This window comes from Tympanuchus pallidicinctus, unplaced genomic scaffold (genome assembly GCF_026119805.1).
Source record: "Tympanuchus pallidicinctus isolate F22 unplaced genomic scaffold, pur_lepc_1.0 scaffold1, whole genome shotgun sequence".
NCBI classification, from domain to species: Eukaryota; Metazoa; Chordata; class Aves; order Galliformes; family Phasianidae; genus Tympanuchus; species Tympanuchus pallidicinctus.
The window spans coordinates 78,974,909-79,001,338 of NW_026294618.1; the positions used below are offsets into that span (position 1 = coordinate 78,974,909).

Here is a 26,430-nt window from a genome sequence, read left to right on the forward strand (position 1 = left end):
TGAAGCCTCTGAAAATAGTCCCAGGCCTCACAGTTCAGATGCACCTCTACACTTCAAAAGTTGTTGTCGGTATGTAATTGTCCTGTGGCTGGCTATAAAGCCTAAACAACTGAATATGTGATGCCCACCCTGTTTTCCAGTAGCATAGCACTGTGCTGGTACATTGATAGACTCACAATGTGGGGTTGAAGAACATGGTTTTTCTCCTTTTCGTTAAGAACATTTCCTTGGCATAGATCTAGAATGACCAGCTCTGACTGGACAGTGACAAGGTCCCTGTGCTATGGGAAAATCTGTGATCGAGGCAGGTAGAAACAAAGGCAAATAAAACAGTTGCTGCAGGAATGCAAAATGGGTGGCTTCCATTGTTACATGTGATATTATTTGTATTTCAGTACAAACTAAAGATCATAAATGTGGCTGGAGGAATGATTAATTCTGCTGTGTGCAAACAAACCCAGAGTGACTCCCCGTTCTTGAAGTTTACAGGTATAAGTGGCTCACATAAAAGAAGACCTTTAAATTTGCTTGCTTTTTTTTTTTTTCTTCCCTATATATTTTATCATTTCTTTAAAGGTCAGAGAACTGGAAAAGAGATCAAACCAGGAGAGACTGGATTTTGCAAGCACAAGTGTGTGACTCAAGCCTATGAATTACATATCTGTAGGCTTAATTGGGTTTTGGGAATGATCCACATAATGATAAAGAGGTCAAGGAAAGGAGGAGAGAGGTGGGAAATAAATTTCAAAGGATTATGACACTAGATCAGGTTATTAAAACTGATTTAGTCTTCCTTCCTTCCTAACAGAAATACAGCCTGCGTTCCCTCTTTAGAGCAAGTAGGAGTCTAATCAAATGAGAGAAAAAATCTTCTATCTTCTAACTCTGTCAATATAGAAGTGACAATAAATGTTCTGTCAGTTAAAGCAATTTCCCAGCAGAGAGGATAAAATACATTTTACAGAGAGGTCTATAACTTCTATCAATGATAAACCTTCCCCTCCCAGTTACATACACTTACTTCACTTTTCAATAGCTAAGTTGGAAGCACGTATCCATGTAACATTTGAAAATTTTCACATATAATTCACTTCTGAATGGGCAGAGTGTATTTAAGTTTTTACTAAATGAATAGGGACAAATTCTGCTCTTTGAAAATGTGATGTAAATCTGCATTCTCTCCACTAATACAGTTATTGAGTCATATGTAATGAGAGCACACTTTGGCCTCACGACATCCAAAATGGGAGCAGAAACTTAACACAGGAAAGGGTTACTTTCTAACTGCTTGTAAAGAATAAGACAGATAAATAAATAATAATAATCGGTTTTTGTTTCTGAAAGGAGATATTTAGTCTACCTAAAACACTATTCAAGTCATTAAAGGATTCCCAGGTGCTAGTATTTGGAAAGGGTATTAGCTGTTCAAACAGTTTAGGCAGAAGCCTCTGCTGTTCCCTCTCCTGGGTCATCTCAGATTTCTTCTGTCTCTGCCCAGAAGCGAACACAGGCAGGAAAGAACAGTTGGAAATTTCAGAGGAGTAACATTTCCTTGTGAACAAAAAGAACATTTTTTTCAGTACTGCAGTAAAAAGGAAGAAACCCCTCCTTTGTTAGTTCAACTGCAAGGCTCAGTTGGATGGAGGCCTACACGCTGCACATGGAGGGGAAGACAGCAGGAGATCAGATTCTGCAGCAGATGCTGAGCAGGAACCCTCTTTTCCTTCCCCTTTCAGAGATAATTTACCTGGCTAGACTCTATTCCTGGGAAAAGAAACCACACAAAAGTGTCAGCACAATGCAGCTGGGTTGTTCCGAGTTACTCGGCAGCAGGTGGAAGGAGCGAACACACACAAATGCAGAAGACTTACTGAGGGGATGGCTGAGCTATACTGGCAAGAGTCAGTGCCCCAGAGACAGGAACGCAAGCACCTCTCCAGGGGGGAGGTCCAGATTCAAGCTGCAGACAACAGTCTGAAGCCGCCAACCCCATCTGAGCTGTTCCTGAGCTCCTGTGCATTTTTAAAGCTTAATAGTTCTAAGCAGGTGCCTGAGACTGAGTAGAAATTTTGGATTGGAAAGGCCTTTCCCAAGGGGGAAAAAAAAAAAAAAAAAAAAAGCATTGGAAATAGCACTACAGATAGTGACAAGAAGAAAGGTCACTGGCCTTTACTATCAGACAAAGGGAGAAATGCATACATCTCCGACTGGAAAAAAGCACTGCCTAAATAAAAGCAAAGCTTACTAGAAGCGTGTTTTCTGAAAACAGTTAATGAAATCTGCCTAGTAAATTTTGCTGATCCCAGAGTCCAGCCAGATTCAGTTCCCTACTCTGGCCCAAGTTCTCAGACAGTAGGCCAGAAGCGTTCTTCTCACTGTCAGCTTGCCAAATGCTTGTTTGCTTTTGTTCACAATCACCCAGGTCTTTGTTGTCTCTGTGCTAAATTACTGGAGTGGCTCTATCTGGAGCCACCTGCAAGCAGCAGACTAGTTGACCTTTATTCCAAAGACAGGTTGATTAAACTTGGTTATATCAAGACTGTGTTTGCTGATGGCTACTGATTCCCTTCTCTCTGGAATATATGGTCTTGGTCCTGACTCCAAAAAGCCTAAATAGTTAAGGTCCCTGCCACTGTCTTCACTGTAGCAACTGCAGCTTGTGGTGAAGAGATGAGCGTGAGTCCTAAAAGCTGAACTTGTAAAGACCAGAGCAGCAGACTGCAACCCAGGAACCACAAAAACTATTTCGTAGTTGTTCATACAAGGTCTATCTTTGCTTAGGATATCTAAAAAAATAAATCATGTGTTAGCTTTTGTGAGTGCATTAACTCCTTATACCAGGGTAGTAGGATGAAGGGTAGCTTGAAATGTGGATATTTAAAAAATGCATTAAATTCTCCTGTATCCCAACCACAGTCATGACCTATAGTTCCATGCCAGATTCTCACTGTGATATTTTTCTCTACGCAAGCTTCCTCAACAGCATTTTCCTTCTCAGATTTACACAGTTCGACTGGCAGCGTGGTGGGACAAGATAAAAGAGCTGCACCTCACTTCACTGGGTACAACAAAAGCTGTGTGTGTCCCGTTAATGTCAGCTGGAAGAATCATACCTACTTATGTGATGCACAGGTAATGAGGTAATCAGCACATTGGTGCTTTTACCCAGGAAACACTTTAACTGTACCATGTGCCAGAGCAGTCAAGAAGACAGATGCTTACTAGGGAAGTGATGAAATTAACCTGATAGACAGAAAACTTCATGTCACAAATACAACAAAGCTGTTGTCTCTCATTTCCATCTCAACCTTACTACTGCAGGATAACCATTTTTTGGGGGCATATTGCCTGTCCAGGATTATACCAAAGAGAATCTCTAGGGAAAGCTTATAACAGTCATCCCATAGACTTCCTCTTTATCTCCGTGCAGCTGTTCCCATCCTGACCTACTGGCCCAATTTATTGTTAACTTTTTACTGAGGATGCTTCTGCAGTGATTCCAGATGTGGTTGAGCTGCAGCCTTCACTCCTTCCTCTCCAACTAGACTGAGCAGAGAGCTCCAGTCTCATTAATGGAGAAAATGACATTGGGCTTTGACAAGCCAAAAGACTTACATCTATTTTTTTTGAATAGTTTCCACTCAGAGTATTCCCAGAGACTTGCCATATTTAGCACAATCTCAAAAACAGGGGGAAGAGCCAGTGTTAGAAAAAAGTAAGGACACCCCTGGTGCCTTCTATTGCTGTTAAACTGTTGCCTCTCTCCAGTGCCGTATTTTATGCTCAGCATAGCTCAAGGTTTCACTTCGCAGCTCTTGAAGCATCTCCAAATGTTTGTCATCCAAAATCTCCTTTCCTTTAGTCAGTCATCTCTTATGTCTTCATTCCTAAGAAAGACTCCATACTTTGTTTTCTTGTTTGCTGTCTTTTACTAATCTATTTGCCTTATACAGTGATGAAATCACAGCAGTGACTTACATGCAAAGGAACAACTCAAAGCCACAAAGTTTCTGAAGCCAGAGACAGCCTAAGTTTTGAGGTAAATGGGAGGAAAAACAGATTTTATATTCAACACAGCTGGGAGGAACAGTCTCCCTGTGTATTTCCAGCTCCATCTGAATCAAGGGAACCTGAGTTTGATTTCTCAGCCAAAAGGGTGCCAGCTATAGCTGAAGAGCTGCACTGCGGAGTAGACGAGGGAGGAGCTGAAGCAGTTTGGCACATGAGTACAAAGATGCCTGGTCTGCTCAATGGCAGGAGAGCTCAGTGCTCCAATGGGAGACTGCTGCGCACTACTGGAACACAGCACCTTCCCTCAATAAAGGTTATCAGTGGAAAGCTGCCTAACCTGAGCCAAGCTGAATGATGCCTGGTACCTATTTTCTTCCCTCCTGGCTGCCAGATTGTTGCGCTGCTTGTTTGAACCTGGGATGGCAACTGATGGGAGAACTGCTTTCAAACAGTTTAATAACAGTGATGGTAACCTCTGACCTTGCTGAATAGCAGCGCTTTTGACCTTTCATTTGTTAAATAATACAACCACTTACTTCCTGATGCTTATCAGTGTTTAGTAATTGGGGTCAAGACAAAGCAAGGCAGAATACAGTTACCCTCCAGACTTTACTGAACCAGGAAGAATTTCCTTAAGCTAAAGATTTCCTTTTTGATAATCTTCAGTCAGGACAGGCAAAGACTGGAGACTGGGTGGCTTAGAAGGTCCATAACAAGCTGAAGAGCCTCTCAGCTACTAGCATATGGTTTGAATCCAATTGTGGTTGACAGTGGCAGAAATTCATTATGTCTCATTTTGCCTCTCTGACGTGTATGAAATGAGTTTGGCTTGCAGTTCTAGTGGTTACTGGCCAGCCAGCCAGCCATATAAAAAAATATTAGTGTAACAAATGGTTCTAGAGACATTTGTGATTAAATGAGTTTACAATGATTGAAAATGTCTGTTCCCATAGGGAAAATCAGGCTAAGGCATGGTGGTAGGTGACAGTACGGACAAAAAGTTTGTGGTCACTCCTGCATGCTCTGCATGATTCACGTTAAAGAGAGGCGGTTAACCTTCAGGAATGCAAGCTGCTTTTTCTGAGACCTAAGCAAAACAAATGGGTCGGATTGCATGCTGGTAGGTCATTAAACATCGCACTTGACAGACAAGCAGGTGACAACTGTTCCAGAAAGCAGTCCCAAGAGCTGTGCTTTCCTTAGATGTGAGCAGGAAATGGATGAAAAACAACTCCAAGAATTTACGATGTGACAATGGATTTAGATATTTGTGTGTATACATATATTTATATAACGTGCATATAAAATTTTAAACTTTCTTAAGACATCAAACAAATTTTATTTGTCTAAGCTGCTGCATGACCTCATTATTTATTTACTGCAGTTTGTATTAAGCTGGTCTGCATGATTTACACGGCAGGAGCTATTTCTTGAATGTCTGTCTGGGTGTGATTCAGCAAAATAGGCCCCCACACAGCGATACGAGCACTGTCATCTAGAAATGAGAGCATAAGCCACTGACTTACAGACGTACATGAGCTGAGTAAGGTCAGTAAAAATGATGCTATGTAGTGAGATGCGGATGTATTTTCTGCTAATGTTCCCAACAGAAATGAGGGTATGGTGGTATCCCAGCTAAGGTGCAATGCAACTGAAACGTCCTCAGTTTTCTGATGTACCTTTGTGTTCTGGCCTCTCGAAATGGAGGAACGGCACACCACCAAAGCAATCCTGCCCACCCCTGCCAGCATTCCTAACGCGCTGCTTGTCAGGATCCCCGGGTTGTGAACAGGGTTATGGTTACACGAGACCATACAGCCGGGAGTGCCACCGCAGCCACGCCTGCCTGCTTGCCGAGACCAGCCCAGGCTCCTAGACCCCACTTTCTCTCCGGTCGTGGCCTGCTCACTAAGACTCCCCAGTGTCCGCCGCCATTTTCCACCAGCGTCGGCCACGCCGTTTCCATGGCAGCGGGGAGGAGTCGCTCAGGCTCCGTCTTTGATTGACGTTCACCGCCAGCGGAAGTCCCGCCCGAACGACGGTCGCCCGGCAACGGCGACGCGTCGGCAATGGAGGCGGCCGCGCTGCCCGCCGCGCTGCAGCTGGCGGCCAGCGGGGACACGGGGCTGAGCCTGGAGAATCGGGCGGCGCTGCAGGCCTCGCTGCTGCTCCTGCAGCGCGACTACCGCTTCGAGAGGGTCTGGTTCTGGGGCTGCATCCAGGGCGTGCGCGGCACCTACTACATCGCGCAGGGGCTGGGCCCCGACCTCGCTGCGCCTCGCAGCCGCCTCTACAGGTGCTCCGCAGGTGCTCGGAGGGGAGCGCGGGGAACGGGGAGGTCTGCGAGGCCCGGGGAGGCGGGATGGCGGTGTGGGGGACGAGGAGGCTCGGAATAAGGGGGCTGGGGAGCCTGGCCGTGCCCCGAGGGCTGCGCTCCGTGTCTCACGGGTCCGTGGCTGACAGCTTGAACTGCGCGGAGTGGAGCCTCCTGCCGCCGGCGACCGAGGAGATGGTGGAACAGGCCGAGCTGCTGAAGGGCCGCTTCCAGGGGGATCCGTCTTTTGAGTATGAGTACGCCGAGGTAAACGCAGAAGATGACAAAAATTTCCTGGGTGAGGGTAAGGAGGTAAATACAGCTTCCCAGCTCTCTTTGCTGCAGTTGTACCCCTCGCACCAAACAGACTGCTCCTCATTTGTCATGAACAGCTGGTGGGTGACAGAAACGGCCTGATTCCACTCGTTTGGTGGTTAGCATTTGTGTCCCAGCTGACAAAATCTCCCACTGAGGGGCAGCTCTTTCCTCAGATCCTGTGTGCTTTCAGTGGACACCACTGACTGCTACCCGAAAAGATAGGAAAATGAAGATCTGTGGGAGTCTGTAGCTCCTATTTAGAGAGGCTGTTCCTGAGGCTGGTTTAGCATTAAACGTGGAAGTTGGTGGCCCTGCATGTGGCAGGGGGGTTGGAGATTCATGATCCTTGAGGTTCCTTCCAACCCTGGCGATTCTGTGATTCTGTGAGGCTTCTTCTTAGTTCTCAGAATGCTCCTCCCAAGATATGTGCCCTCAGCAATCTCCCTATTCACATCAGGTGGAACATACAGTTTCCTGTTTTCTGTCATTGCAGCAGATTCTTGATTGAACTCTGCCTTCAGTTATTCCTTTAGATGTGTCTGAGAAATACTGTTTCTCCTTTATGCTTTATTATGTGCAATTGGTACAGAATCCTGAAGCATTATACAGGAACTGCAGGTACCCATTCATACTAAGTATGATAAATAAGCTATTCAGGTAATTTATCTGAGAGGGAGGAATGGTGAATGAAGGGAGGGACAGTTAATTTTCTGGTGAGTCTAGACTGTTCCTAGCTAGCAAGATATCTTGTCATATCTTATGAAAATAATGTCTGATTTGTGATGATCCTCGTGGTGCCGTTGGGCTCCAAGCTGAATCTGTTTTGGTTTCTGTTGTCACATCAACTTTATTTTCAGAAACATCATCAAGGAAAGCCCTGCCTTTAAAATTTGCCTTCTTTTTTTCTTTTTTGTTTAAAGCTCACAATCAAGGAGGAGAATCGCCTTGTAGCTACGATAGAACAGATAGATAGAGCAGTTGGTATCATCCCCCGACGTGCACTTACGAAGACTCCTCTTGGGTCTGTGCATGAAAACAGAAGCTTTGAAGGTAAATTTTCATTGTCTGTATCAGGATCAGCTGTACTTTGATCATAAAGGCCGTAGAAGAAGATCAGTTTTTCTCTGTGTCTAGCTGATATTTTGATTTCAGCTTTATTTTTTTCCCTGGGTAAGATGAATAGGGAAGAGACAGACCAATGCCACCCCTGCAATTGTGATTCACCTCATAGAGCAGTGAATAAAATCATTAATGTTCAGGTGTGCAATTCAACTGGAAGGTGGGAGTAGAATCTGAGTCAATAAACCTGTACTTTCATTTGTCCATGTATAGTTTATGTGGGTGCTTAGCAATTACACCTGCACTGAATTCTCCATCTGCACAATGGGATGTAACAAATGGGCACAGAGTTGATCGTGACTCAGAACCCATTACTTATCTGAGACCACAATTAACATGGTTTGCAATGCACTAGGGAGTCAACTGGAGAAAGCCTATGACTGTCCTGTCATAGGTTGCTGCAGAATGCTGCAGGCATTAGAGAAACAATATGACAGTCTGTGATGCAATGTTCTGCAGCCCTGCACGCTGTATTAATGGTGAGGAATGGCTGTTTGCAGGTCTTTCCTTGACGGAGGCAAAAAAATTAACTTCCTATTTCCATTTTACTGAGCCTGTTCACTTGAAGAATAAAACTCTGCTGGAAAAGGCTGACTTGGACCCATCCACTGACTTTCTGGACTCTCTGGAATATGATGTCCCACAAGGTAAAGACAGCAAAATCAGGAGATACAATGAAAGGGAAGGTGGTCTGCATAGTCTGAGAAATACCGTGGAGATGAAGTGTGAATTACAGTACAGTTGGTATGCTTAGAGGAAGCTCCTGTAATCTGTAAAGGAACGTTATCTTTCCTAAATATTGTACTTAGTTCCTTCTTCAGGCAATTATAAACACTTGAAATAGTAAGAGTACCAGGGCTGTCACATCCTCACTACCGGTCGAATGACCAGCACTCCCCTGCTCTTGGCTTAGTGCTATGTCATCTCCTGACCTCAGTGAAGCCTGTAGCAGAGGTGTCCCTATGTGCGGAGATAACTCCACCTCTGACAGGGAATTCACATGGTAGGAAGTATTTCACACCTCCTGTCCCACCCAATATTGCTCTTCTTTTCTTTAGTGGGCTTTCATTAACACTAAGTTTATATCCTTGAGAGACTGGATCGAAAGTTTATTTTGATAAACTGTTAGAAATGCTGTACTGGGGTATAATCTGTCCTCCAGCAGGATTACAGAGTTTAGAAGGAAAAACATAGTCACATCACATCTCTACTCTTCTGGACAGCTGTTAAATATACATGTGCTGAAAACCTCATTCAGACATTCCTCTGGTGGGATCTTTCTCTGAAGAAGTGTTACCAGTTTGGATTTCTGTTACTGTTTTGCTTCTGGAGCAATAAATAGGACCTAGTTTCTCATTCAGAGTGAGAGTAAGTCTTCATATGTCCCATGTGGTCTGCAGTTACATTCCTTGTTACTGTACTACATTTTTAAGTACAGAACTGCTGAATGTCTGTAAACTGGGAGTGACTTGTTATTTGTTTCTAACTGCTTTTTGCTGATTTGATGCCTTTTTGGGCTGGGATAAGTACTTCTACCTCCTCTGTCTAGAAAAGACTCTAGATTGAGTCACAATCAGACATTGTTTGCTATTTTATTTCTATCCCGGAGCAGCAGGGTAGGATAGTAACTGTCCTGTGCTAGACTGAATTGGCTGTAAGGACTGGCAATATATACATAATATTTACATATATTAGTCCAATCTTTCCTTCTCCAAAAAAAAAAAAAAAAAAAAAAAAAGAATGGAGAATGAAAGTAGTGAATTCCAGCCTGAATTCTGAACATTTTTTGACTGTTCAGACCATAAACAGTGTTGAAAGGAGAACTGTCCAACTTACTGGTAGTGTCCTTGCTGTAGTGCCATTTTTTAGAGGTATAGTCCTGACATACTGTATGTTTTACATATACTGGCTCACTGAGTTGCCCCTTTTAGACTCCGAAAAGAATACTGCAGGTGGAGTTAGCTATTAGGTACTTACTAAGAAAATCTTAGCTGCAGTTTCATATGGTAATTCAGGTGCTGTTACTATTTACATTTTCCCCTCTTTCTTTTCCTAGGATTCGTGATAGGGGTGCTCCTTACTTTTGTGAGATTTGCAGGCACAAGGCCACTGCAGCAGTGATGAATCTGTATTGCTGTAGATGAATCTGTAGTGCTTTCTTTTTCCACTGGAAAATAGGCATTGAGGGTTAAGATCCTGAAGGCTAATTTGCATCAGAGAGCTGTGTTTAACTTCAGCTGTGATGAAGAATGGCAGCTTCTAAAGATCAGAGATCTCACAGTGCAGTTTCCCTTCTAGTTAAAAGGACAAGGCAACTGGCAAGTCATGGAGACATGGAAATGGAGGTTTCGTGGAAGTCTTTAAATCAAATTTGACTTGTAGCTTTATTTACCCAGTGGCAGATGGAAAGTAAGGCTCAGCCACGTCATTGTCATGTTTGTCTTCTTGTGGCAACCTGAGGTTTGTATAAGCATGAACCTTTGCCCTCTTCCTGGGAGCTTGTCACTGTTAATGTGGTTCTCAGTCTCCTCAAAAAAGGTTACCTGTGAAAGACTGCCTGAGCTCAAATGTAGCTGAGTGCTTCTTAATGGAAGAGTAGAAGATTCATCATAGTGCCTCTGCAGCTCTGGCTGTATTGTCCTGCTCTTTTTAGATTGAACCTGGGGATTGATGGGACGAGCTTGTCAGACTAAGGAAAAAAGACAAGAACTGATTACAGGATCAGCAAAGCATATAGCTTCTCTAATTGCACTCTGTCATATGCAGATAGGAGCTCTGACGTTAATAAAAGATTAAGCCACCTCTTTAACAAGCATTCAGGTTGCCTGAAGTATTGGTTGCTTGCAAAAATGTAATGGAAAAGAAAAAGAACATGGGACAGACACAGGCTTTGCACTGATTTTTATCAGCACAGCTCTGCCAAGGTCTCTCATTCTTGGTCGCAGAGCAAGCCTTTTGAACTCTGGTTCTTGGATCACTTTCTTCCAACTCTGCCAGTGCATGTTAGTCCTGACCTAGAGCAGACAATGCTTTTTCTATTTCTTGACATGTTGTTTGCAGCTCTGGCAAATCCCCACATTTTGATCTGAAGGTTTTTCCTGCCTTTTCTGGTGGGATCCGTTTCTTGAAAAGTTGTTATCAGAATCAAAGCAGGAGTTCCCAAATATTCCAGAATAGACTGTGACCTGAAACCAGAATTGTTTTTGCCCTCAGTGTGTATATCTAAAAAGTAGACTACTTGGTGAGTGACATCTTGGTGGTGTTCCCAACCTTTATTGGCTAGAATTCCAGTAGTCTCTTAAAACACCAAAAGAACAGGACTGAGAGATGAAAGGCTGATTTTCCCTGTCTAAAAGTAACAGCTCTGTTGGAACAGTTTTCTTTATTAATTGGAGACTGAGCATCTGTGACAGATGTCAAGGAGGTAACTGTCATAAAATGTATGGCGTGTCATTTTGGAGAGCAGAGGTGTCTTACAGAATGGAAGGTTGGAGGCAGAGAGAAGATTTTATATGACAGCTGAGAGGTGGGAAGAAAGGAAGTTAAACCCAGATTGAATAAAGGATGCAATGATAAAAGCAAAGAGTTTAGTGCAAGACTGCAACAACTGGAGTTTTATAACAAAACTGTCCGCCACCCTTATCTTTATTAGTAATATCTCTGGTGATTGCAGGTTCCAGATTCTGTCTGTCTATCTATGTGGTTATCAGTGTACTTAACGAGTTCAGAATATGTTGCTGGTCCTCTCCTGATCATACTGTGAGTCTGTCTGGTTTTCGTGGTATCTCAGCTCCCTGAGGCAAGTGACTGTGTGACTTAGTTTTTATTTAAAAAAATTACAAAATATATAATAATTTATATATACATATATCTATATATGTAAATGGAGAAAAAAGTGGGAGAATGTGAACACTGCTGTCCTAAAAGCAAATTCAGTCTGCTTCCCCCCTTTAAGATTTCCTGTTCTTTAAGCAAAAATCATGAATTTGAGTGGCCTGACTCAGGATTTTTGAACGTGGAGGGACTGTGATACTGATCTTCTGTCACCACAGTATCAGATCATGCAATGCTTCATTTTGATCCAAATGGCCAGCTGGCCAAAATGTTGCATGCTGGGATCTGTAGGTTTTGCTGGCCATATGTCTGCATTAAAGATAAGCTTGTTTGCTCTAGTCTAAGCAGAGAATTTGCTTAAATTTATGCACAATTAGATGTAGCCTTTGAGCTGCTGGCACACTGCCAGCATGGTCTTTTCTATTGCAGGGAGTTCAGCAGCCTGGGCAATAGCATTTCAGGAACTAGAGTTATGGCAGTTTTACATATGCTTGTAGGTAATATAATAGCAAAGCAAACAGCAGTAATTTCTAGCATGCCTACAGCATTTTCACTTGACCTAATGTTGTGTAGCGATGAAACAGTAGTCAACTGTCATGCACTGGTGTGGTGGGGAAAGTGAAAGAGGAAGGATGATTTACTGTGATCGTGGTACTTGCTCAGGCGGTGCTACATTCTGTATGGAGGTAGGAAAAGGATGGGATAAAGCCCAAGGTACTAGCACTGAATGGAAAGCTGGGGAGGAAGTAAAATAGGGGACAGAGAATTGAGTTCTTAGACACTTTTGAACTGCTCTTCAGGAAAAAAAAATAAGTTGACTTTGAAGGTTTGTGACAGATTACCAACTCAGACCACTTTGAAATGGAAATAAGGAAGACCAACAGGGCACTGTTAAACACTGATGCAGAAGGGAACTATGTCAGAGGAGAGAAAAAGGGGAGGAAAAAAAAGTAGATACAAAAAATAAGTTGAAATAGAGTTTCTTCGAGAAGAGTTTATTAGAAAGTTGTGACTTCCAGTCAAGAAATAGCAACTTTTGGCAGAAGGCCTACCCAATTCACTGGTAACTGGTGATGTAAAAGGAAGAATTAGAATTGAAAAACAGTATAAAAGGAAATGCAGAAAGGTGGGAACAATTAATGATTTCTATAAGTGGAATTTATGACAAGTAGAAAATGACAGAGGAAACCAGAAGAATAACTTGGAGTAATCCATAGCTGTCTAGTTTGAAAACTGTAGGAAGGAATTTTTCGAGTATATTGAGAGGAAAGAAAACAGAAGAACAGTACTGGTATCTTTCATTATATGGTGATGGTAAAATGGCTGATAAGAATGTGGAAGAACAGAAATGCTCAACAGTTGTTTTTTTTTGTGTGTGCGTGTGTGTTTGTATTTAGATTGAAACAAAAAATATGGACTTGTATCAAATGAAGACAATCAAATACCATTTCAGACAGTTTTTTGACTAAGGGAGAAGATAATTAGGTAACCTTTACTGTGGGCCAAAAAAAGGAAAATGGCAGAGCCAAATGAGTTACTCCTGAACGTATTATCTCAGCAGGCTTCTGGCATAATTCTGATGCTAACCTTTAATTAATTCCAGCACTGCATACATACTCCCTAAACTGCTTTTGATTTGGTTGTGATTCAGAAATCACTGAATGGGTGTGTTCCTGGCAGAGAACAGAAGGGGCTTCAGCTGGGACCAGTGTCAGTGCTGATATTCTTCAGCGTATGGGCTGGAAATGTGGGACTGGTGGAGAGATGAGTAATGACAAAGGCGGGACAGTTACAGTGACCTGGCAAACCTGGCTTACTACAATGAAGTATATTTTGATGTAGCTAACTACAAAATCATATATCCAGGAGCAGGAAGCACAAGTCAGACTTTGAGAATTGTATTTGAGAAGCTGTAGCTCTGAGGAGAAATCCAAGCACAACCTGCTAAACGTGAGCTCCCAGTCTGATGTTGAGACCTGAAAGGCTAATGTGATCTGCAGATGTATAAACAAGGGTGTAGCAAATAGGAACTGGGAGGTGACTTTACTTTTGCTAGATTACTGGTGGGATCAGGACTGTATTACTGCACATTGCAAAACTGGAGAGGCTGCAGAAAAGAGCCGCAGAATGATTCAGGGGCTGGTGAGAGACATAAACAATTCAGTCTGTTTATCTCACAGAAAAGAACATGAGAATGACTGTGTTACACTGCATAAATATTCAATGGATTTTAAGTATTGGGTACTGAATTCTATTTAGTACAGCAGAGAAAACCATAACAGGAACCAGCAGCTGGGAATTATAGCCAAGAAAAAAAACAATTGAAAGGAAAAATTTGGTAAAAATCTAACCAGTGAGATGGTTACCTGCTAGCAAGATGTGTCCTAGCTAAATGAAAATGTAAGTTACTAGTCCCAGATGTGATAACTGAGTTCAATTTGATGGCCAGTGGTATGTAAGTGTCCAAAACAGATGATTTCCTGGCATGCCTGGCTGTAAATGTGATGACAGCGATGGAGAACCGTGTTTTTTTGCTTTTTCAATGCCAGTGTCAGGGACACATGGGTGACAGTAGGTTCTTGAGACGGTGACCCTAAGCACAGGACTCTGAATACATCTGGCTTTGCTTCCTGAACTATGTGCACTTAAAAGAATATTGAGGTGATTCCCCATTTATCACTGCCCATCATGGAGGGTGAACCGAGGAGCTGAGACTTCCTCAGATGTAGTTGCTGACTCCAGTGCAGGAAGAGGTTTTATAGCATTGTTCTAAAAAGGTAAATAATGGCAGAATGGATCATAGCGAGCCGTATCTGCTCTGTGCTTCAAGCTAGAGGAGGGGGAGAATTGCCTGGAAAAAATATTTAATTTCTTCACCCAAAAGTGTGCTGTTTTTGGAGTGTTCCTCGCAGAGCATTACAGACAAAGTGATTTGTGACTATTTCCTTAACTGAATACTTCGGGCACTAGCCTTTCTGTAAACTTCCTTAACAGTAGCCTGGGTTAGAACACTAACCTTCTGTCCTCTGAGCTTCATTAGCACGCTCTTTATCAGTTTAGCAAAACTGATAGGGCATAATGGGCCCTTGAAGATGGAGAGGTTGTGTTTTTAAGTGAGGGAGAATTTCTTTTGACCACTCTTAAGGGCCATTTTGGTAGCTTCATTTTGGCTGTCCCAAAAAGCCCAGATGCTGGGCAAAAGAGGTCCAGGAGACATGAACCTGCTTTATCTCCATGCATTAACAGAGCTAATTAACTCCCTTTTGGACCGTCCCCCTCAGGCGATTAATCCCCTATCAGCCTCTGTCTCCAGCCATTCGAAGAGTCTGTGTCTGCAGAGGTATTTACAACCCCAGCTAGCCAGCAGAGAGCAAGTCGGCCTGTTATCAGGGCTCTAAGACAAATGGCTGCCTATCTCCCCAGTGGCCTTGCAAAATCCAGCAAAGTGCTGCGCTGTGCTGGCCACCTACTTTCACCCAGCCTCCCTTCTCCGCTAACATTTCACAGATGTGACCTGAGCCCTCCCCTTTCATTGCTTAACAATAAGCAGCACCTCCCCGGCTCTGTGAAAGCTGAGAGCAAGAGCACTTTACTTCTTAGCTTGCCAAGAGCCACACGGGGACAAGGCTTTTCAAACTGTCTCACTGAAATCCAAACGAAAAGACCCATAGTGAATGAGAAGACTGTGCTGCACGTTAGCAAGGCAAAAAAAGAGGTAGCCAAAATGTAAACCAAAATACTAAGTGTGGCTCCCAGCTATCCTCGTTCCTTTAGGAGATGTGATCCTTAGGCTCAGTGAATCTGTGAAACTGGGCAGTGGTGTTGCTTGGAGTTACCTGATATATATACAAATGGTGTTGACAAACAAGCTTTATAACACACTGGTACAGATGGAGTATAATAGATGAGTGTGGATTAGAACTGCTGGTGATTTTCAGATGTAGGAGCAGAACTGAATAGCTGCTTTACTGAGTTATTAATTAAATCATGGTTTTTATTTTTGCTGGTACCTGGATTTCTCCGTTAAAGCTGAAGTCAGCCATCCCTAGAAATAATTCTAGGGTAGCTGTAGACGTTATGCTCCAGCAGGGTGCACTATGGTGCCGGCATTGTCAGTGTTGAGCCGGAAAGAAAACCACGGGAAAGTAAAATGAGAAAGAAAAGCACCAAGAAGAGGATCAGAATGGGGAGAGGGTAAAGCCTAAGAACATACTGAACTGTCTATGAAGAGGAGACCCTGTCTCATCCAAAAAAAAAAGCATTCTGAGTATTGTCAACGACCAGAGGTATGCAGTGGCCATGCGTAAACACATAAGCATGTTTCTTGCCTCATCCAAAAGTAGAGACATTGATCATTTTTGCTAGTAATGTATGGCCTGGGAAACCTTCAGTGATTACTAAAACCACTCCCACAGTGACCCAGGAAAGTTACCTGGGAGCAAAGCAAGACACTGTCCCTCCCTAAAGGTGGGGTGCTGCCAGCTCAGGAGTTCAGTATCAGTCTGAAACCTCTCATGTGGCAGCACAGCAGGATTCCAGAGCCAGCTACTATTATATCTTTAGGTTGGCTGTCAATGATCTGCCTTGATTTCTGGAAAGCAGTCTGTTTTCTTTTGGGTTTATGTCTACTGGTAATAAAGCAGTGCATTCACTACTTTTGGGTCCTAGGTCTGTATCACGTCAGGGGTCTTGTTTAGTCAGAGGCCTTGAGTGAGTTTATACTGGATCAGGGCTGACCATCAACTGTGCTGTGGTGAAGTCTTTCACTCTCCTGACTGCTGCGGTGAAATAATGAGGACAGAAGCACGGTCTTTATAGCAACTTTCCAGGGATTGTATTTTAAGTCTGTTCCTCGTCAGTAAAAGAAAACATTGCCCACCCTGTTTTTATTTCAGTTCTTGGTTCACTGGATGTGAAAAGGAGATGAACTTCTTACTGAACTGAAGGAGGAAAAGGCTGCTAAAGCCTCTGAACCAGTAGCTGCACCAGTCAGCCTTGAACTAAACCATTTTTTTTCTAGATAATGATGAAAAATTACACGAAGGGGGAATCCTAGGATGGTCCATTTGTCAGTGGATGTCAGAATGAGCCCTAAGCAGGTCAGCTTTTGCTCGGAGCGATCTATTTCTGAAGGGGCTCCACATAAGGAATGGCAGTTCCTACCTCTGCACTGGCTGACATTGGTGCCAGCATTGCATATGGCTTTCCTCTGCTGTTTGCTGCTCCTTTGGCTGCAAGAACTTCTGCAGGAAGAGAGTCAACAGACATTGTCTGGCTTTGCTATAAACAAATATCACATGGATTAGAATTCTGCATGCTGAAGAGGTGTGTAGCTGTGTGTTGATGGAAAAGGATGAGGGACAGTTGATCTTTAGGTATATGTACAACAGTGGTAGCGTGCATGTGTTTCTAAGCTACTATAGGTACTAAAAGATGCTCGGCCATCTTTAGTGTTCAGAATTAGCACTAATATTAACACAAATATCCTGTGCTGTGGACAGTCTTCTCAGAAATTCTTCAGGTAATTTGGGCCAGAGTTCATATCTAGCCTAGTGTGAAAACATCCACTGTCCATTACCTGTGCCATCTGTTCTTCATCTGGAATCGTTTTAACTAGACATGCTAACTTGATGATGAGGTAAGAAGTACAGCTTGGGGACTGACAGGATTTGCAGTTTTGCCTCTCCTTCAGGACAGTGAATTGGATGTGCTCTAAGCATTCAGTGGATTCTGAATCCCAGCATTTTGTGCTTTGTTTTCTCTCAGAATTCAGAGATCAATGTGAGGTTCTTTGCCCCTAATCCAGCCCCTGTTCATCATTATCACCTTCTCAAAGTGGCCAGTGCTTTGTTATCAGGAGAGGCAAGATCTTACAAGGTGGTCATAATCTCCTCTGAGAGTCAGACAGATATTCTCCTTTGGGTAAGAAAGTGACAGTGACCGAAGGCTCTAGGGGAAGATGGCTAGAACAAAGCTGTCCATTGCATCCTTTCATCAAACTGTTAATCTTTCTTTCAAAGACATCACATTTGTTTGGTGACAAAAGCCCCAAAGAAGCTGTATTGAGCCTGAAATCCTGTAGCAAGATTTAGAGGAAGCGTCTTTCATTCAGAGAGGGGAGGAGCAAAAGGCTCCTTCTTTTTCTTCCTTCTAACCAATGGGCTCACAGAAGTCCACGAAGGTGACGGATTAATGCAGGGGCTCCCCAGGTAGATGCTACGTGACTCCTGGCACGCTCCAAAAACGTTTCCACAGCGACCAGCTGAACAAGATATATGGTGTGTGACGGGATCCAGCGTAAACCTGTGCTGTGGAAGGAGAGTGCTTTGCTGCTCTGAGATATTTCTGAATTTACTGCCCAAGACTTGAGATACAGTGATCTGTATTTCAGTTGTCAGAATCCTAACAGAAGGGATTTGAATTAGTTTTTCCTGCTCCTTAGAAGTTTTGATTGTATATTGTCTTCCTGTTTACTCTAGTGTACAGTTCCTTCCAAATCTATTCTGGATGCTTTTAAATCTACATCTTTTTCTAAACATCAAAATTGTAAGAAAACAAAACAAAACTGGTAGCAGAAAAGGATTCTAGTTCTGTTCTAATTATCAAATGGATTTAGAACTAATGGACAAAATAAGGGCACTAAAAAGGAGGCTGTAATTAGGTGCACAGTGCTTCTGTGTTAGCTTTTTCAGTGCTTACCATCCTTTGCTTCTCATTTATGTGTGTATTGTCCCTTCTTTTCTGTCAGTGTTGCTGGCTGAGAAGCCAGGTTCCAGCTGGAAAAATAACTTTTTTTACTACACTATTTTGCAGCCAGATTGTTTCCCTGATCTGCTTCACTGAGCAGTAAATAAAATGCTTTTGCAGTCTTTATGATGGAAGGGGTTATGAAGGTGGGAATAAAGGTTTGAGGGCAGAGGCAGCTTCAGCTGAATTAAGCAGCACTGCTGTCAGATGTCTAGGTATGGCCAAATTTCACCCTGTATAAGGCACCTGAATATTGGGAGTCTGGGACAAAGCTGCAACCTCTGAATCCCCCTTGTCAGCAGGAAGAGGTACTTCTTGTGTAACCAAATGGCTTAGGTCTATCTTAATCATTTGTGCTGCATTGGTGTTCCAAGTGGGGAAGGGTAATGAAGAGAAAAAGTCTACAGAGTAAGATCATTTTCCTTTGAGGTTTGGGAATGGTTGTATTTGTGTGTCAAGGATGTGGCAGCCATTAGGATGATGCAGCAGCCTCCTGGCAGTGTTTGACTGTTTCTAAGTTCCACTTTTCTGGCTCTGGTAGCTTTTTAAAATAGTTGTGAATGTGCAACCAGTCTGTGTTTCTATTTAATTATTATTAAATAGTTACATGGGGAACTGGAAATATTGACAGCAGTGTTAACATATGGGGTGCAGGTGGTGTGTCAAGCAAATGAAAGATTTAGTTTGCAGCCAGTAAGTGGCATGGAGTTTGTGCCCCACAGTGCTTGTATGTGTCCTTACGCTGTTAGGCTGTGCGTGAAACGTCTGTGCGGGGAAACTTGTTGAGAGCCAGAGGGCTGTGACCTTTCCTTACAGCTGCTCCGCTTTGCAATGAAACTTTGTTCCCTACAGACAGCAAATTAGAGGTAGGAAGCTCTTCCCAGGGTGGAGGGAAATAGAAGCTAAATCCTGTACTTGTAGCATAGCTTTGTGAGAGTTAAGTCACAGCCAACCTGCAGCTGCTTTTGCAAAGGGAAATTGTTACGTTCCCCTTCTCTAAGTGTTATTATTTGTCCAGTAACCCAGTACTCAGTACTTCACCCTCACTCAAGATTGACTGTGGCAAGATACATTATAACCTGCTCTCGCAGCAGCGTATAGTGGGAAGTGTGGCCACGGTGTAGCTGCTTTTCCCTTGAGACCTTTTCTTCTTTGAAGAATTGATAATGTCAGTTTTACAACCCAGCGTGAGCTTTCACTACACGGAATCCCGTGTCAGGCTGTCTAGCTTTTAGAGCTGTTTCTTCTCAAGCCTACTCTGAAATGAGGTTCTGCTGAGTCACCTCCAAAGCAGCAAAGTTATGAGAGGTCATACTGAAAGTGGACCAGTTACAGCAGGAAAGTTCTTCTGCAAACAGGCCTCTTAACAGGCTTTTATTTAAAAGCTGATGCTTCGTGCACCCTCTTGCCTCTAAATTAAAAGGTTCAGCCCGTAGCTGAGACAGACATGGGGGATGAGACAGGGATTGCTATTGGCGACTGCAAAGGAAGAAGAAGCTGAGAAGGAGGTTGATTTTTGAAATTCAGCCCTGGTGTCCTGGCAGCTGTTGAAGGGCCATAAAAAAGGCAGTGGTTTAACACTGGGTGAGCATCAGGATCTTCAAAGCATTTTCTTGTTTGGGAAAGATGTGAGGAACTCCTCAGAATTCCTGCCTGTGTTTGGAGGGGTGGAGGCTGTAGCCTGCTCCGAAGGGGGAATAGGAAGCTCCAGATCTTCTTCCAGCAGATATTTTTCCCATGCTCTTTCCTCCCACACAGCAGCTCCCTCCCTTCCCTTCTGGAGCAGCAGCAGGCAATAGTTTCAGAACAGTGTTTGGCTGTCTCAGATTTGCAGGGTGCAGCTTAAGAACTAACTTGCTGTTTTGAAAGAATATATTTTGAAGAACAGAAACCTTACTAGAACAGCGCTGCTGTGAAAAAATCTCTAGTGTGAGAGCAACAGCCTGTAGGAGTTCCCTGCACCTCATCAGGCTTTGCATCATAAGTTAACTCTGCTGCTTAGTTTAGGGACAAGCTGCACCCTCACACCCAGATGCTATTTAAAGGCAGTATTTAACTCTAAATGTAAGTATTTAACTTATATTTAGAGTATTTAACTCTAGGAAAGCCACTTCTTAGTTGCAGTCTATCAGTTCTAGTTGTATTCCCTCCAATGCAAATAAAAACTCCATATTTAATTTTTTTTTTTAATTCCTAACAACTTCTATCTAGATGTCTTGCTATGCCATAGAGAATGATGTTCGGAGCTTCCCAGCCTCATATTAGGAAACAGTTTGCCTGAAACGGGGTAATAATATGCCAGTGTTAGAAAGGATTTGAACCCTGCATCCCACTTCATTATATTAATACAGACCTACACCTACCTATGTAATGATTTTACTCAGTAAATGGTAAGAACCACTGATTATAGCAGGGAAGCTTAAAAAAAGAAAGAAGATAAATGAAGCATATAATTTTCATAATTCCCCTGATTCTTTTTAATACCATGCTACTGAATGCATTTCAAAAGTTTTCTCTTGAAGGAGAAAAAAGGAGTATTCGTTTTAAGCTATTATTTTATACTGTTCATTAGCTATTGATTAAAAGTTTTAGAGTGATTTATGACATCATTATTTAAAACTCCTACAAGAAAAGTAGTCCTGACAAAGCATCATGTTCAAAGATTGATTATGAGATTGGAGCTGTGATGGAAGAGAATGCAATTGTCTTGGATCTTTCATGGAGAACGACTCCATCCCTTTTGAGTTCAAATATCTTTGTTTTCTAGACTCTTTCTTTAAATGCAGCTAACATGGTGTGGTATGGAAAAAATCAGTACTGAGATACCAGACTGCAATTCAACTAACATTTAGAGAAAAGGTCCAAAAAAAGAATGCAGGTTTCAGAATTTGATTGTGATGTCTTCTTGGAAGGCAACAGTTTCTGAATGAGTTTTGTGCACTGTAGAAATCCAGTCTGGAAAAATATACTGAACAGCTGCAATAGGGAAATCTCCCAGTGATCTGCTTAGTAAAAGGTGGAAGGTGGCATTGCTGCTACTGTTTGGCTCTGTAGAATAAATATTAGCTCAATGACTGGTCACCATCGTGGCTGAAAACAGGATCTGAGTGCAGATGGCATTAGAGCTTCAGGCCTTTACTTCTCATTCTTTCAGTATGTTGCAGTAATCTAGCTGGGATTGCCCTCAAGTATGCTGCTTGCTTTGCTCAGATCCTCATTTCAGGAAGATTTGCGCAGCATCAGTAAAACTTTATTACCCATATTTGCATAGAACTAGATGCAGAATCAGGGATCAGAGAAAAGCTGTGAAGTATAACAATATTCCCTAAAGGTCTTGTATTTATGAAATGACAAATCTGAGTCCTTTGAGAGATTGCAGCTTGATGGTAGGAAAATGAAGCAGTTGTCCATCACAACCTTCAGAGATCTAGCATAAAAGTGTATGAAGCTGTCATCCATTACATCTATCCATTTCTGCCAGGTCTGAAGGGGTATAGGAAGTTCCTTTGATCAGCAGAGTTAATTGTTGAATACTCCAGGGAGATTGATAAGCCTGTGTGACACTGGATACACGTTCTGAGGAGATCGTGGATTCATGTACTATATTTCCCCTGAGCACAGATAAGTGGATTTAATCAAGCAGAACTTGATTTACTATATCTTCTCTGTGAATTTGTCCAACAAAAAAGCCTGAATCCAAATGTAGGAACTGAGAGCATTAGCATCCCTGTCTTCCCTCTCACCTTCCCCACTTGTCATGCTCCAGGCATTTCTTTTTGTTCTTGACTACAAATAGTTTGGGGCGAAGCACTCATCTGTGTACATGAACATATATACACATGTACATAAGCTATCACATGTACTGAAGGTGCTGGCTGCTTCCATTATATTGGGAGGCATTAGCAAACTAGATGATCCCTAAGGGCTTTCACCATTCAGCAAGGCAAGATACAGTCCTATCCTTGACAGACTTGCTTCTTGAAGGATTGGTTCAGAGTCAAAGACAATGGGAGTTCTCCATTCCATAGCCAGAGAAAGTCTTCCAACAGTTTACAGTCCTCCCTACAAGCCTCTACGTAAAGCTGCAGCAAGAACCACCAGTATCTAGATGGAGGGCTGCAGATCTTTTCTGCAGGCTGAATCTGCAAAAACTCTGCACTGAAAGAAAAGTCAGTTCAGTGTTCCATGGAGAAATTGAAAGTTATTTGTCACAATTACATTCAGATCTGTTTTCCACTTATCCAACACCCTCAAATGTAGTCTAGCTAGCACTGATAGCAAATGCTGAAAACTTCAGAAGAAAAGTTCAAGAAATTGTTTGAAAGATTCTGCTTTGACAGCAGATGGCTGTAGAACTTCAGTCATGGGCTTCAGTCACTGGATGATCTGCCTTGTTCTGGAAGTGTTCTTCACCTGGGCTTCCACATCATTCAAGTAGTGAAGTTGCTTAGGTACCCGTGGATTTCGTAGGAGACTCAGTCAGTCATAATGTGTAATCTCAGTGGCTGAACCATAGTGTGTGCATTTATTCCAGCTATGACAAAGATCCACTGCGGTTTGTTTCCCTATGTCTGGCACTGGAGAGGCTGCATGGGAGACTTGGGGTTATCTTGTATGAAACAACTGTTTGTAGAGACACTAATTCATGTTTTAAGTAAGACCTGCACAATAATTCTTCCACAGTGTAGTAACTTGCAGAGATGCCACACACCTGTACTGATCCTGCCCTGTATTGAATAGTGAGTGCTTTGCTTTATGGTGGTTCCAGTTGTTTGTCTGTAGCGTAAACAAGGAACTGAGTCAGAAGTAAACTCTTCAGTGCAAAAATCTCCCAAATCTTTAAAGACTGTTAATATCTTCTTTGTACTTCCATACAGTTAGTTTATCAGAAAGTTCACTGACTGTCACAGAAGGTGAAGGGGTACTTGTGGTTCATTTGATTCCATGTCTGCACGTAACTAAACACGGTACTTGAAAGGATACCAGGTCAAAGATCACACAGGAATTATGTTGTGCATATTACGATATAACATACCTGTGGAACTTCCTACTGAAAGACAGGAAAAAGTCTTGTCCAAGAAGCTTCTGAAAAGAACAGAAATATGAAGAGGACAGGTATCAGGTGCTTGGAACAACTCATGACACCTGGTCTTACAGGATTTTGAATTGTGTTATTCCTTTGTCATTCTGCAGACATCATATATACATTTGCTTTCAACATCCCTGGTCATGTTCCTCCTCCTACAAGAAATCAACTGTTGTGTAAGAGACTACATGTACTGTAAATGTGCAAAAGACTGAAGACATGCAAACACTGAGTGCCCAGCTAGCTGCTATTTTTGACTGCCAGGCAAGCCAAACAGCATGTACTTTTTGCATCTGCTGGCAGACCACATACATAGCTTCAGGAGTTGTAGTCAAGCCCTGGATTCCTAGACCATATATCAGGGAGACCTCTTGTAGGATCTTGTGATGTTTAAGCCCCTCAGCTCTCCATCAGATGCAATTGGCCAAGAGTCAGAAGTTACTGGGAGAGGGAGGATTGGCAGCTGGCAGCAATCACAGAAATCCTTTTCCAAGCTAACCATGACAAGAGTAAGCATGAGTCATGGTATAAACTGAAGACCCCAGAATTATCTACACTATGGGCTTTCTGCTTACTCCTGAGTTGGCAATTTTTAGCTTACCATATAGGCTCAGCACTTGACTCTAGGCAGCAGTGTCCAGACAGCTCTGACTTTTTTTTTTTTAATTTTTTTTTATTTGGGTCTGCTGCTTCTGCTTTTAAGTGTTGATTCAGCAGGAATCTTCTTCCCTATATTGCAGCATCTAGGCATTTGGCACTGAAGATGTTACTTTCTTCTCCAGGAAGCTTCTTAACCCAGCACTGAATCCAAACTGGTGCTCTAGCCCCTTTTCCTCTGGCATTGTTCCTAGGCTGTTGTGTCAAACACAAAACAATATTCAGTGGCTCAGAGCTCCTTGCATCCAGGAGAAATTGCATTTTCACACTTTCCTCTGCAAAGCCAAGGCAAAATTATTGCCAAAACTAATTTCTTTGCCCCTACTACGCACGTCCTTGTCAACGATGAAACCAAAAGAGTGAAGAGAATTAACGTTTTCTATAAATTTCTGATAGGAAGCATCCTGCTTTTAGCTTTCTTTTCTTCCTCTTTGTCAGTTCCTGTCTTCCCTGAAGTGCCTTCTTCTTTCCACTACTAATGCTGCGAGTCTGAGAAGAAATTTCATACCTGGGCAAATATTCACAGGATTGCCATTCAGCTAGTAGCTGGACCAAATAGGTAGCAGGGCTTGCTAAAGTAACTGCTGCCCATTCAGCAGCAGCCAAGCAGCAGCCTCTCCTAGAGATAAAATATACTAATCTGGAGCTCCAGGGGATCCTTCCTTTGATCCCTGTGACACTACTGTTAGGGCTGTAGGATTGTGCAAGTGCAAAACCAGACACCTGGAAATAAATGCAGCCAGTAATGCAGAACTGCCAAAAGAAGAAAGGACATTGAGGTTTTTGGTCTGATTTTCCTCTTTTTGGGTGCTAGGAACTCCAATATATTGATGCAGCTCGTGTATTGTTTAATAGTTGGGCAGTCCTCCCTTGCCCCAGGAATGCAGTCTTTCTTATTTGCAGTGACACATTAGCTATGCTCTCTTACAGGCTCCTGGACTGTCCAGCTTGAGAAGGGATGCACTGTGGTGGTGTTGAGAAGTCTGCTGTGGCTTGGACTGACATTCTACCATGTCCCAAAAACTAAGCAATATGGCTACATCTACTGTGGCACTGGTGAGAAGAACTTAGATCTGCCTTTCATGCTGTGAAACACTTCTCTGGGATGATCACTCAAAAATATCTAGAATTTATATTTGGGAGATTTATAGCTTATTCTAATAAACGTGTGAAACCTCTGCACTGTGAGCTGGATTGTTTTGTGCCTTGATTTTTTCCTAGGACTTCACAGCATGAATCCTCACCTCCTGATTAAATACCCTGTAGTGTCATGACAGATCCTTCAGCTAGCAACAAACGACATTTTCTTCCACGAAGGGCAAAGTCTTAGGTCAGAAATCAAACCTGGGCCATCTGATTGTGTACAGAGACATGATGCTTCAAACAAAATCTCATCTGGAGGAACATAAATGAATGCCTGCTGTCACCCATGAATGCCAAATGAAAGCAGAGTTTTTCCCTTGGAGTTAGAGTAAAAAGCTGTTGCTTACTCTAAGGGATCATGAAGACAGGAGTGTGTTTTGTTTTTCAGGTGTTAGGCTTCACAAAAATTAGTGCAGTCCTTCCAGCTTATTTCACAAAACTTTAGAAAAAAATTCACTGTAGGCATCATCTAGTTGTTTGCAAAACTTTCTCATTTAGGTTCACCTCGAAGCTATGGCTTTATCCAGTGACATTTCTGTTAGCAGAACTCACTGAGCACAGCTACCTGGGCTAGAAAACATATCCACTTCTGTTCACAGGAGAAGGAAAAACCTTTTCTGAAGGGCTGAAGGTTTCAAAGCTTCGTTAAAACAGAGATGGCCAGCCCAGAGATTTCAGAGTGTTGGTTCTTTCCCAAAGCCAAAACATCTTAGCCATCTCAAGGGGCTAAATTCAGGGTTTCCATTTCACAGAAGCAAAAAACAAACAAAAAACCATTACAAACTAATTTGATTTCCCAGGTAACATGGGTTTATCCCAATCCTTTGTTCCTGTCCATACCAGTAAGTATTAACTGATAATTCTGATGCAAGCAGTACATATAAAAGGCTGTGTTGATTTGTGGCTTTCAGATAAGTATCAAAGAAATGGAACCAATAATGACCCTAATAATTTAATAAGCCTTTCATATGAGGCCCTTAATTACCACTTCTTAAGAGAAATGATCAGTGGAAGTTGCATACAGATATTATATAAGGACAGAAATGGTGCCACCTTTCACTTACAGGGTAGAAAATTGTGCACATCTGGCAGCCCAAAACTATCCTGAGAAGGACCCTCATCACTGACATGGAAAATGTAGAAAATGCATTTGCAGGGAGAAAAAGCAAGTCCAGTTGTCAAGAATATCAACATTGTGTAT

At 42.5% G+C, this 26,430-nt stretch overlaps 1 protein-coding gene across 2 annotated transcripts; it reads left to right on the forward strand.

The window, feature by feature from the left end:
* The first annotated feature begins 6,042 nt into the window (after nucleotides 1–6,042).
* Nucleotides 6,043–25,264, forward strand: RSPH9 (radial spoke head component 9). 2 transcript variants are annotated; one of them, XM_052674307.1, is made up of 5 exons: nucleotides 6,043–6,307; nucleotides 6,475–6,592; nucleotides 7,564–7,693; nucleotides 8,263–8,409; nucleotides 25,017–25,264. In XM_052674307.1, exons 1-5 carry the CDS (start codon nucleotides 6,081–6,083, stop codon nucleotides 25,175–25,177), a joined length of 783 nt encoding a protein of 260 aa, XP_052530267.1. In that variant the 5' UTR covers nucleotides 6,043–6,080; the 3' UTR covers nucleotides 25,178–25,264. The 2 variants fall into 2 exon arrangements, with proteins under 2 accessions (XP_052530267.1, XP_052530264.1); XM_052674304.1 differs by having other exon boundaries at nucleotides 6,045–6,307; nucleotides 6,475–6,637.
* The last annotated feature ends 1,166 nt before the right edge of the window (nucleotides 25,265–26,430 follow it).

Coding starts and splice junctions, on each gene's coding strand:
- RSPH9 (XM_052674304.1), top strand. CDS start 6,081: ATGGAGGCGGCCGCGCTGCCCGCCGCGCTGCAGCTGGCGGCCAGCGGG. Junction 7,694..8,262: donor TGAAAACAGAAGCTTTGAAG/GTAAATTTTCAT, acceptor GGCTGTTTGCAG/GTCTTTCCTTGACGGAGGCA. Junction 8,410..25,016: donor GGAATATGATGTCCCACAAG/GTAAAGACAGCA, acceptor GCTCTCTTACAG/GCTCCTGGACTGTCCAGCTT.